The 11936-nt window shown below is 32.6% G+C and overlaps 2 protein-coding genes, 1 long non-coding RNA gene and 1 other non-coding gene across 4 annotated transcripts; 2 read left to right on the top strand and 2 right to left on the bottom strand.

Moving 5' to 3' along the window:
* Positions 1 to 899: 899 nt before the first annotated feature.
* Positions 900 to 4071, bottom strand: LOC105669505 (nucleolar GTP-binding protein 1). Its single transcript, XM_012362497.2, has 9 exons — positions 3871 to 4071; positions 3508 to 3782; positions 3196 to 3433; positions 2858 to 3100; positions 2552 to 2794; positions 2160 to 2480; positions 1796 to 2074; positions 1365 to 1508; positions 900 to 1138 (listed from the first exon to the last, which is right to left on the bottom strand). Exons 1-9 carry the CDS (start codon positions 3919 to 3921, stop codon positions 983 to 985), a joined length of 1950 nt encoding a protein of 649 aa, XP_012217920.1. The 5' UTR covers positions 3922 to 4071; the 3' UTR covers positions 900 to 982.
* A 199-nt stretch (positions 4072 to 4270) lies between these two features.
* On the top strand, positions 4271 to 9565 carry LOC136997084 (uncharacterized). Its single transcript, XR_010887904.1, has 2 exons — positions 4271 to 6906; positions 6991 to 9565. It is a non-coding gene; the product is annotated as an uncharacterized lncRNA (long non-coding RNA).
* Positions 5336 to 5408, top strand: TRNAV-AAC (transfer RNA valine (anticodon AAC)). Its single transcript has one exon. It is a non-coding gene; the product is annotated as a tRNA-Val (tRNA).
* Positions 7375 to 11697, bottom strand: Wdr24 (WD repeat domain 24). Its single transcript, XM_012362605.2, has 12 exons — positions 11557 to 11697; positions 11171 to 11287; positions 10782 to 11004; positions 10407 to 10620; positions 10084 to 10332; positions 9845 to 10002; positions 9579 to 9762; positions 9319 to 9487; positions 9087 to 9231; positions 8498 to 9002; positions 8167 to 8328; positions 7375 to 7917 (listed from the first exon to the last, which is right to left on the bottom strand). The coding sequence occupies exons 1-12, from the start codon at positions 11651 to 11653 to the stop codon at positions 7789 to 7791; spliced, it is 2352 nt and encodes a 783-aa protein (XP_012218028.1). The 5' UTR covers positions 11654 to 11697; the 3' UTR covers positions 7375 to 7788.
* Between the last annotated feature and the right edge of the window lie 239 nt (positions 11698 to 11936).

Below are 11936 nucleotides of genomic sequence, written 5' to 3'. Positions count from 1 at the left end.
TCGCAACGCGGTGGAGGATTACGTTCAATTTCGTGCCAGAAAAAGACTGTTTCCCTTGTTCTATATATGTTCCCCTTGTACATATATACATACATATATATTATGTTACTCTTTATTTTTTTAAATGATAACGATATACTTTATTAATGTACATACACGAAACTACGTTGTTATCTAGTCAGAATCTAATACCGATCTCTTCAGTTCAGAGATTCACTCTTCCGCCCATCACAATACACTTTTTTTTAATTTTATGACTGATAAGTTCAGTTAGAAAGAAAGAGATATATATATATATATATATATATATATATATATATATATATATATATGTATATATATATATATATATACATACAACATGTGTAAAGTAACAATTGTATACACTATGTTCGGAATAAAATGATGATAAAGAAAGCATTTTAATTCATTTTCTCTTTAGCGACAAAAAGCTATAATGTATTTCATTTTGGATAGGTAACATCAAACAAAAAAATTTGATCTCTGATAACGGATTGATAGTATTGTTCAGTCGTTTGTGTTTGAGTTTTATTACCATCCTTTTATTCTTCTTTCGAATGCTGCACGACAGCTTCATTGAAGAATCAATACAAGTCTTACAGTTACAAGAGATACGTGTGTTAACGAAAGAAAATCAATCCGCGCATTTTATTTTCGAAAATAAGGAATTTACGTTGCGAGTTTGTCGTGCTATAGAATACAAAACGACTGCATAATGCACATAAGGTAACCTTCGAACTCGAACGGGATAAGCAGTGGTATCATGCTCAATGAAACTTTATTGCTGTCGCATCGAGATAATCCCTCTTGTCGATGGTAAATTTCAACCGTCTTAGTTTAAAATCTCTCGTAACGCTCAATTCGATCCAAAGTGTCAATTTTATTCAAACAAATTTTATTTAGACAAAATTATTATACATACTTAATATGTAATGAGTAAAATGTACAGAATATAGAAATTTTATCTTCTATCTGTCTTGCCGGTTCCCCTTTTTCCGGAGAACAAGTGCTTCGGCATCTTATTGCCGATGAAACGATCAGCTTCGCCTTTGAGACCTTTTTTAGCCACCTTCTTCTTCAGTGCTTTGTGTGCTATATTTTTCAATTTCTTCTTCATCTGAAACAAACGCGAACATGAATAATATCACATTTGTATTTATTGCACAAATAAATGAAATAAGGAACAAAAGCTTTTTGTATAAATTAAGAAATAATAAAAATAAATGTTTCAGTTCAATAATAATCCATCCACTCTAAGCGTAACTTTTTCAAATTTAAAATTAATTCTCTGCAAAGTCTACACTGAAGTCGTCAATGTTACAATTGTCTTTCCATCAACTTACCACTGTATTTTTTACACCCATTTCATCTCGTGGTGGTCTCGAGACACTACGGGCGCGAGATTGTGATAATGATTCCACACGCATACGTTTTTTAGCGGGTTCGGAGCGGGATCTGGATCGTGTTCTTGTTCGTTTGTAGTGCGCCTAAATTATAATTAATGTAATATTTACTTATTATTATTTACAAAATTAGCATAAAAACATTTCTAGCGTCAAGAACTGTTTTGATCATAGATATGCTTAAAAAGACAATAAATTTTACTCTATTACCAGACTCATTATTTAGATGATAGATTTAGGTCAAAAAATTTTGAAATATTTTTATTATATACTCTGTTTTTAAAATAATATATATCTAATATGAAAGGTTGATTAGCTATGAATTTTAATTTCGAGATCATTTTAATTTATATCTCATATGTAATACTTACATTTTCGGTAGCTTCCATATCCACACCCAGGTCTTCCATCTGTTCCTTCAACTTTGTGACTGATCGATCGCGTAACTTGGCCGCGGCTGTACGTGGCATAACCGGCTTTGTGGAAGCTTTTGTTATTCGTGCCTCATCCTTCATGATGGTCTTCTTGTCACGAATTTGTTTCGCAAGCTGTTCGATCTCGCGCATTGTCTCCGATAACTCGGGCATCTTGTAATCGTACATACCAGCCTCTTCTCTCAATTGCTCTTCCTTTTCCAGTTCAGTCAATTTCTGAAAAAACAACAAAAGGTACACGATAAAGAAATATGTTTTGTCAGGATATAATCTTATACAATTTAATAGAGTTTGTACTAACGTTGAATATATCTGGGTCTATGTAATCAGCTACATTATGACCTTCCCAAATTTCGGGTATGCAGTCATATTTCTGCTCACTCTCAATATCATAGTGCTTCTTCAAATCAAGCACATAATCATCTCCCATTTCTTCCTCTATTTGTCTCTCTAACTTCCAACTTCTTTCACATTTTTGTTCTAGTATTTCCGTGTTCATCTTTGTTCTTTTTTTTGCAGCCAATAATTTCTTGTTCCGCACACTTTCCGGTATACATGGAACACGATTTGGATCAACATATTGTGGTTGAGCAATGTGCAACCGATTAAGAAGACCTTCCACCTATAAATATAATAAATTGTATTATGACTGTATAAAATTTTACAACACTGGAAAATTTTCAGACAAATTACTTTTTTTGTTTTTATTTTGTTATCTATTCGGAAAGCTAAAAGTCGCTCGCAAACCGCCTCTTTTATTTCCATCACGCCAAAATCAGTGAGCGTACTCATTTCATATTTAGGTAGATTATTATTTTTCAGCATATCTCTTTTGTGTGGAGGTAACTCTTCCATACGTAGGATATCTGCTTTGTTCATTACTAGTAACAAAGGCTTGTTCACAAACAAAGGCTTTATGGATTCAAGTAACTTCATCTACAAAAACAAAATGGTTTTTATAATGTTAAGTTGCAACTCATATTATGCATTGCAACTTACTTGTTCCATCAGAGTAAAATTACATTGCTCTGATAAGTCAAAGAAATAAAGTACAGCAGCTTGCAAATGAGCGAGAGCCGTTATCGCCTGCATTTCTATAACATTTCTCTGTTCCAATGGCTGATCTAATAATCCAGGTGTGTCAATCACTTGAAATCTCAAATATTTATAATCAGTATGCCCAACATACAAGGATTTTGTTGTGAATGCATACGGTTGAACATCTACATCAGCTCGAGTAATCTGTAAATTAATTAATTGATAAAAGTGTATTAAATAATTATATCAAATTTTACTTTTATAAGAAACATGTAAATCACAATTGTTGTACAACTTACTTTGTTCATAAAACTGCTCTTGCCAACATTCGGAAACCCACAAAGAATTATCGTACGTGTGTAAGGATCTATACTTGGTAATCGAGCCAGATGTTGGCGAACTTGTTCAAGATATGTTAAATTGGCCCCTTGCCTTTTTATAATAGTAGCCATTCGGCCTAAAGCAGCTTTCTTCAACTGTTTACAACGATATAAAGAATCTCCATATTTTAACAAACGGACGTAGTCTTTTGCTACACTATAATTATAAAATAACAATGATAATAGTAATAAGTAATAGAGGTACGTTTATATTTTATATAAATTACTTACGTGTCAATCAAATGCCTAGCGGTATTTAGCTGTCCAAGAGCTAACTTAAAGTGATCTCTATCATACAAAACATTTATTAAATCTGCATAAAATGGATGAACGTCATCCAGTTTAGGAAAATCTTGTATTATATGGGACAATCTATCATGAAAATTCTGCTGCGTGAATTTGATTTTTCGCATGTAAAACGCACGTATTCTCGCTATTTTATACTGTTTGTGAATAACTGTAGGTGTCTTGCGTTGTGTCTTCGATAAAATTATATCGATAAAATCCTGAGTAAAAGAAGCAAAATTTTGTATTATTACTAGTTTTATAAAAAAATAGAAAAAATAAGACATAAATGAAATCAACATATCTAACCTTTGCTGTTGGAATAACAGCAATTTTCTTGAAGTTATAATTGAAAGACATTTTGAAATTGATATTAGAAACACGTTTTTTATTTTACTTTTTTAATTATTGTTTCTTTGGAAACACAGTATTTTTATTATCCTTTCCAGAAAACCACGTGTTCTAAACCTTACTTGATCTGTACCATAACCTGCTTCTCACCGCTTCTGCTGCTTCACACATTGTTCACACCACTTCATATTGAAAGACGGCAACGAATTCATCCGATAGACGGCGCCAGCTGACGGCGGCCAGAGTATCGAGCAGCGCCTCGATAATATCGATTCTGCGCGGCGCGCTCCCGCCCCATATTTTTAAGAATAATCATGTACCCATTCTGCTTTTCTTGAATGTTCTTACGAGGCGACCTGTTAGAGAAATGGATATCTGAAATCACTCTCTAACGTCGGGTCGAAAGCGTAAGTCGAATAAGAGAAAATCAATTAGAGAGACAGTCGTGAGTTCGTCGAGAATTAGAACTTATAGAATTTGGTGAAGTCGTACTTTGGAAAATTACTTATAACATCTTTCTGTGAATTAAATGTTAAGTATTCAATCTAGAAGCAGTGTCGATTCATTTCTTACATAAACTGTCGTTTCTGACAATCTAACAACTTTTGCCGGAATTATTTCATAAATATAATAAATAAGGTCAGAGATAGGACGTAACCGTCCTATCATTCAAAAATAGTCGTTGCCGAACATTAACTTTATTCATCATTTAATTTAAAAATACAGACAATCTCGGAATTATCTTACAATACATAGGACGAATGGAAGCTCTGCCACATATGCGGAACACCAATCAGTGTAGCCAGAGATTATAAAAGTCTGGTATTTGGTTCGCAACGCTCACTGCATTTATAAAACTAAATTCCATTGCAACATCCACTTTGAGAGTGGCAAAACATTATTTGATTAAACTACATTCAAAATTTATAAATTAGGAATACATTGCGTGATTTAATTATATATTTTGTTATGTATGCATTATCCTTTGCTATTGTAACATTAAAATTAATATTTAATATGTCGAAAAAATGCAGAATGCAATATCGGCATATTCTCATAACTACTATTTATTAATGCGTTTGTATAAATTAAAATAAGTTTTAATTTTTAATAAAATTAATCAATTTTTAAATAATTTTAATTTAATAAATTTTATAAATGAATTAGCATATATGTTTTTATAAAGCATAATAGTATAAATAGGCAAGAAGACCAACGCTGAGTGTTCGTGCATAGTTTTATTATGTTTATTTGATTTTAACTCATTATTGGTCGTAATTTTTGACATTTATCAGTGTTACTGTTATTATTTGATATATAAACGGTTTATAATATTATAATTTATTTTAAACAATCGTATTTTCTATATAAATTAGAAATAATTATGTGTGATAGACAATAAATAAAATCTTTCGTAGTACATGTTTCCGTGGTGTAGTGGTTATCACATCCGCCTAACACGCGGAAGGTCCCCGGTTCGATCCCGGGCGGAAACATTTTTTTTCTTGTCTAAGGATTATTTTAAATTACTGTCAAAATTTCTTTAATTTTAAGTAAGAACTAAATACTATTAAAATATTAAATTTTGTTAATAACAATGATAAAACATGTAAAGTTCTTAATAATAAAAATATTTTTATATTTAATTAAGTCCTTTTTTCATTATAAATTAGTAAATCTATTTATTGTATCATTATAAGTATAGATATTATATAAAATAGGAATATTAAAATTTTTAATATTCTAAGCAACTAAATACAAAATTAAATTATATACTGAGAATTGCTAATACGTATCTCTATTCAATAGTAAAATGTAGGTTTATGCAGATGTACAGTCTGTCAAACAAGAGCGTCGGCTAGATTATTTTAAGAAAAAATTTGCTAGAGGGCTCCACTATTATGGTATTCGTTAAGGAAGGGGGAAGACTACTACGCTTTATTATAAAAACGCCAGTATTATTTTCCATTGTGATAAGAATACGTGATTTATAAAATGAGTGCGTCGTATGTTAAACGTTTTGAGGCAGTGTTCTTGTGTACTCACAGTAAAGGACCTAAAATGACTTATAAAGCTGCTGCAAAATATATGCATAAGTCAGAAGACTTTGTACGGAAGTGGGTAATACGATACAAAGAATTAAAAAATGTTGACGATTTGCCCGAGAGAGGAAAAACGCGAGGGACGTCAAAAAAAGAAGATAAAGTCATTTTAGAATTATTTCAGCAAAATCCTCTGTTGACATTGCGACAAGGACAAAAGTTATTGGCCAAAAAGAAAGTAAACATAAGTATAATGACTCTAAAAAACCGATTACATGAGACGAACATCTCTTGGCGTAGCACGATACTGAAACCTTTCCTCAAACCAGAGCATGTCGAAAAGCGACGTTTATGGGCTACGCAAAATTTAAATCGTGATTGGACCAATATAATTTTTACTGACGAAGCGTCTTTTTACACATGGGTTCCTGCCAAACACGCATGGTCTTTTCCGGGAAAATCGCCTTTACAGCGCACTGTTAAACATCCAATTAAGGTTCACGTTTGGGGATGCTTCAGTTTCTACGGTTTTGGTTCTTTACACTTATTTACTTATAATCTAAATGCTGAAAAGATGCTCGAAATCTATCGGCGAGCATTATTAAAGTCTGCTGAGAAATGGTTTGGATCAGATAATGAATCGTGGATACTACAAGAGGATAATGATCTGAAACATCGCAGTAGGTTGTGTACTGCATGGAAAGCCGAAAATGGTATTCAGACTTTGGATTGGCCTGCGCAGTCGCCTGATGCGAATCCAATTGAAAATGTGTGGGCCATTATTAAGAAAAAGCTTCAAGGAAAGCGTGTGTTCACGTTAAAACAATTGTGTCGCCATATCCGAATTATTTGGCGGTCATTACCCCAACAATATGCAGAAAATCTTACAAAAAGTATGCCAAGACGATGCCAGCGAATTCTCGATAATAATGGAGACTGGACGACTTACTAAGTAAATGCGTAATAGTGTTTTTAGTACACTTTAAATTAATCTATCAATTTTTGAAAAATAATAATTTTTCTTTCATATATGCAGACGACGCTCTTGTTTGACAGACTGTATATTTAATGCAAAAGAAGTAATTTAAATGTATACTGTGGCTTTAATTTCATGTTGGAGTTATGTATAAGGATGCTATATGTAATTCAAAATATCCATTACTGTCAAACTACATTGTTTTTTAACAAAATCAAGATATTTTTGTATAGATATATATCGATAATTGTGACGGTTTTATGTATGATATTTAAGTACTGTATCGAAAAAAAATGTGCGAATTTTATATTTTATATATATAAATATATTAAATTACAAAATATATAAAGCATCGGTAGTCGATGTATGCAGTTAAAATCTGGTTATGTTTAAACAAAATTCATATTTTAAGAACAAAGTCCTGGAAAAATATAATTAACAAAATATTACAAAAATTTTTATTTTTTATATAACAATAACATTTAAAATTTACCAGCAGATATACAGTAAATTATCAGTCAAATATTATTAACTTATAGAATTTTTAATATTAATCTAATATTTAATCCAAATAATGATTAAGTGTATAGTAGATTACAAGTAGAGACATTATATTTGGATTAAATATTCGACAGTAATACTTAAATAGTATTTATTTAATATGACATCAAAACAATATTTGGACATAACTCTGTTATTTCATACTTTCTTAAATTATTTCGTAATATTTACATTAATTTTTGTACGTGGGAGCACTTATATCAATTCTTTCCTTGATCAGATTGTATTAATGTTATCTATAATTGTTCGATCGTCGTATTAATAACAAAGGAGATCAAGGAGAAAATGGAGCATTCCTCAGTTGTATTCGCAAAGATGTCCACAGCCCGCTGGACATTGCCGATTGCCATTAAACCATTCTCTCATATGATTTATATGGCCTCCGTGTGCACAACCTTGACACCACACATAGATACCGCGCACCACCTGTAAAAATCACAACAAAATAATCGTGTAACAATTGTACTCTCTTCCTAACATTATTTCATTGTATCAATTCTAATGAATTATTGCAATTAATTATAATAAATTTATAATCTATCAAATAGACAAACACTTTTATACTATTGTAAAACATTTTGAAATACAATGAAATCAGCACGTTCAACCAGCTGCTACCTCTTTCAATATAATTGTGTCAAGCTGGGAGAAACTCAAAACTGTGATATTTCTTACCTGATTACAAACGGAACAGAGAGCGTGCTCGGATGTATGACAATGGTCGCACAACCATGCTGATCGTTGCAAAGGTTTCGTGCACGTCGCACAACACAAGTGTATCAGAGTCGATTGCTGATTTAATTGCGATATAGATGGAATCCATGCCAATTGTATTATCTACGAACATATTCAAATCTATCAGTTTGTTATTTAAGTGTGAAAATTACTGTCGAAAGATATGCCGGATATTGTAATCATGGAAATAACAGAATTTTAACTGTTTTTCAATATGAAAAATATTATCTGCTAAAAAGCAATATTGTGTTATTTCTATTTATGAACAGACCTGTGTAGCTACATGCCAGAGCTTAAATTTGCCAAGCATGTCCAAATACTCCAATATCCAATGTTCTTGTAAAGCTATTGGAATTTTCAAGTTTTTCCTCTTTTCTCCCAAAACAATGAGCATTGATACTGTGGTTTGCAGATCTCTCAACGCGACATGATAGTCCAACGCTTTTAAAATCATAGGAGTAAAATCGAAGGCTAGCGGCTTCGACAGATGCGGTACTACGAGCTGAGGCTGATCTTCGACTATAACAGAAGTTGCATCCTCGCCGAGTTCAGGTGGATGATTGGGAAATTGTTCCGGCGGCGGTGACCGATCCTTTATTTCATGTCGTAAGGGGAAGGCTTCCTTCTGCAATTCCTTAGTCCATTCGTCATCCTCCATACGCATCACAATTTGCCTGTTTTCGCCGGGATGTTCCAAAGACACGGGTTCGTATTCAGTTTCGCCGAAAATAAAGTCACCTCTCGATGTCGAAGGTATGTCACTGAGTAACGGTCTCCTGCAATTACATTAATCCAAGTTACTTAATGTTGACACATGATAGAATTTTTAAATACATGACGATATCAAAATGCAACAATACCTCGGTAGTACAGTTGTCGAGTTAGTGGATGGTCCTATATTTTGATTCTCCGGTGCTTCGGTTTCTGTTTCAGTCTCATCATCGCCGCCGCTGGTAGCGCCAGCTAAATTTTCTCCTTGAAGAGACTTGACATCGTGTTCATGACCTGAGAAAAATAATTATTTATATAGCTGAACGTGAAAGACTATGGCACACAATGTTATTATATCGTTCATATAACATTTCTGCTTACTTGATTGTTTGCTCGCGTTCGACTGTTCCATACCAGGATTCTTTGTTCCACCTTGTGCTGTGTTTGACGTATTAGCTATGTCTTCTTTGGGTGCCGTTGGTGAAATTTTTAGTAATAAATCAAGGGGGTCTGCGTGCATAATTTTTAAAACTTGCCATGTTGTACCAATCTGTAATTAATATAAAATTAACTGTTATTCAATACATTTCGCTTATTGTTATATAAATATATTGAAAAATAAAACATATATATATTATTACACTTTCTTTGCCAAAGCTGATGGCAACACGCGCATTGTGATCACAGATTTCATTTAAATTTCCAGAAAGCAAATAACTTTCTGCAGCTATTTTAAACCAAAGTGGCTGACGTACATTCAACGAGAATCTATGCATTACACTTGAAGCCATACAAAAGGCATCGTCATTTGTTACAGGTGTTCTCCTGTAAAAGAGTATATATGTAACAATCATTCATTACTTTTGTGAATCTATTTTATCATCGTGAAATTATTTTTCGTATTCACCTCATTAAATTAGACAGTCTTGCAGTAATTGTCGGTTCATATTTTACCTTGCAAGCGCATGTCACATCACCTCTTAAATCTAACGCAACGCTTTGTGGATTTGCTTTGCTGGCTGGCCTTACCGCGTCGTCGAACACATGATGATACAAGGTGCAATCCTATAATAGTGAAAACATGAAGATGAGAAATGTAATATGTTAGAGTTGTGATAAAAACTGGATAATGATTAATAATATTACTCTGCTAGTTGATAAAAACGACTGTGGATTGCCTCTCCATGCAACACCCGTGGGGACGTCTTTGTGCTCATTGAAACTGGCAAATGGAATATACGGTCTGCGAATGTCCCATACATTTATACTACAATCAACTACTAAGGCGCAACTGGCTATGTGATATTTTTTCTGTGGCCTCCATTTTATGCGTCCCACTGATGCTATAGTGTGTATAGTGTAATCACAACTCGGTTTACCCGATAGATCCCAAACCTGAAATTCGAGGAGTGTAAATATGCAATTGTAATTATATTTGATAAAAGTGCGATATAAAATAAGGTATGTACTTTAATAGTTTTGTCTCTAGAAGCTGTAGCAAGCCAAGTAGCTTCGGGATGCCAGTCGCAAGCAAATATGGGACCGCTGTGTGCGGTAAAATGTTGAAAGTATCGATCTGGCTTCCTCATATCCCACTGCTGTACATGACCATTTTCAGACACTGCAGCAAAAGTATGTGGCTGTTGTGGACAGAATTGAACATCTCTTACAGATTCTGTATTACTAGAAACAAACATATAATTTTACGATAAAATTCTCTTTAAATTATACACATAATGCACTTATAAAAACAAACCTTAAAATGTCAAAAAAGAATTTCATTTTCTTTAACAGATATATAAACCATTGTGCAATAATACAAATTCACATACAGCTAGCTTTACCTATAAAAAGTTTTAATAGCTTCCTTCACTCTTAAATCAAAACATTTCATTGTACCATCTTGTGACCCAGATATCAACCACATGGGTTCTGTCATGTGAAAACTGACTTTATTTACAGTTCTTTTGTGATCCATAAATACATATTCCTGTTTTGATCGAGTAGGCCTATTTAAATTCCATAGAACAACAGCACCATTTGTTGCTGCAGTTGCTAATATGTGATCTATAAATTAATGTAATAGTAAACACAAGACAATCTAATAAAGTATATTATTAGAATTCATTAATGTAGAAACATAATGCTATACTTGAAATTATCTAAACTAAATATGTGGATAAAGATTTAGAATTATTATATTATGATATTATGTGATGATTTATTAGATTACCATCATTATGATTCCAGGCAACATCATTGCAGGAAAAATTGAGATTCAAATTCTTTCCTACTCGAAGATTGCAGACTTCCTCAAATCTATCGTCCAGCAATGTAAAGATCTTAAAAACTGCAATATAATATTATTGTGATATATTTTTTTCATATAAAATATAATAACATAAAAAGATGAATTCTTTTTTCTATCATAACTTTGTTGCTATAAAATTAGAGAATATTAAATTGTGATTTTCTGTATTAAATTACAGCTGTATTATAATTGAATAATAAAATTATAATAAATAATTATGATTATCAAGATCACTGCATGTTTTCTATATCTATTTATCCTTAAAATTATTTGTTGATATTAATATATTACTATCTGAACAAACGCACCGTTGCGGCCGGCTATTACAATTTGGCTATTATCTTTGTTAAGGGCTAAGGCATTCGCAGACCCATCTTGAGCAATGCATATCGTTTTTGAAGTCATATCGTATTTTTTTCACGTGTCGACGCGTAAACTATTTTATCATACTAATTTGTAATAAGTTGTAAACACATGTAACTTGAAGCACACATGCGCGTCACAGTACGATGCAGTAGCTCGATGATTGGTGTATACTTCTGGATCATTTGTGTCTACTGAATATGATGTTTGATGTTTATGAAGCACAATATCTACAAATTATAGTTTTCTCTCATCTTCTCTTCCTCTTCTAGACATTTGTGCCTTCGGCGATCCAACTCAGCAGGTCTCAACGGTCATACGCGAG

Source organism: Linepithema humile, chromosome 1 (genome assembly GCF_040581485.1).
Source record: "Linepithema humile isolate Giens D197 chromosome 1, Lhum_UNIL_v1.0, whole genome shotgun sequence".
In the NCBI taxonomy this organism is placed as follows: Eukaryota; Metazoa; Arthropoda; class Insecta; order Hymenoptera; family Formicidae; genus Linepithema; species Linepithema humile.
This window is presented reverse-complemented; position numbering and strand designations above follow the sequence as displayed.

Bases quoted from the DNA above. Each gene is read 5' to 3' on its own strand.
- LOC105669505 (XM_012362497.2), bottom strand. From the start codon at position 3,921: ATGTCTTTCAATTATAACTTCAAGAAAATTGCTGTTATTCCAACAGCA. The intron at 3,783-3,870 runs GTTAGATATGTT...TCTTTTACTCAG, and splicing joins CTGTTATTCCAACAGCAAAG to GATTTTATCGATATAATTTT. The intron at 1,509-1,795 runs GTAAGTATTACA...ATTATAATTTAG, and splicing joins ATATGGAAGCTACCGAAAAT to GCGCACTACAAACGAACAAG.
- Wdr24 (XM_012362605.2), bottom strand. From the start codon at position 11,653: ATGACTTCAAAAACGATATGCATTGCTCAAGATGGGTCTGCGAATGCC. The intron at 11,005-11,170 runs GTAATCTAATAA...ATTAATTTATAG, and splicing joins TGCCTGGAATCATAATGATG to ATCACATATTAGCAACTGCA. The intron at 10,003-10,083 runs GTAATATTATTA...TCACTATTATAG, and splicing joins CGTTTTTATCAACTAGCAGA to GATTGCACCTTGTATCATCA.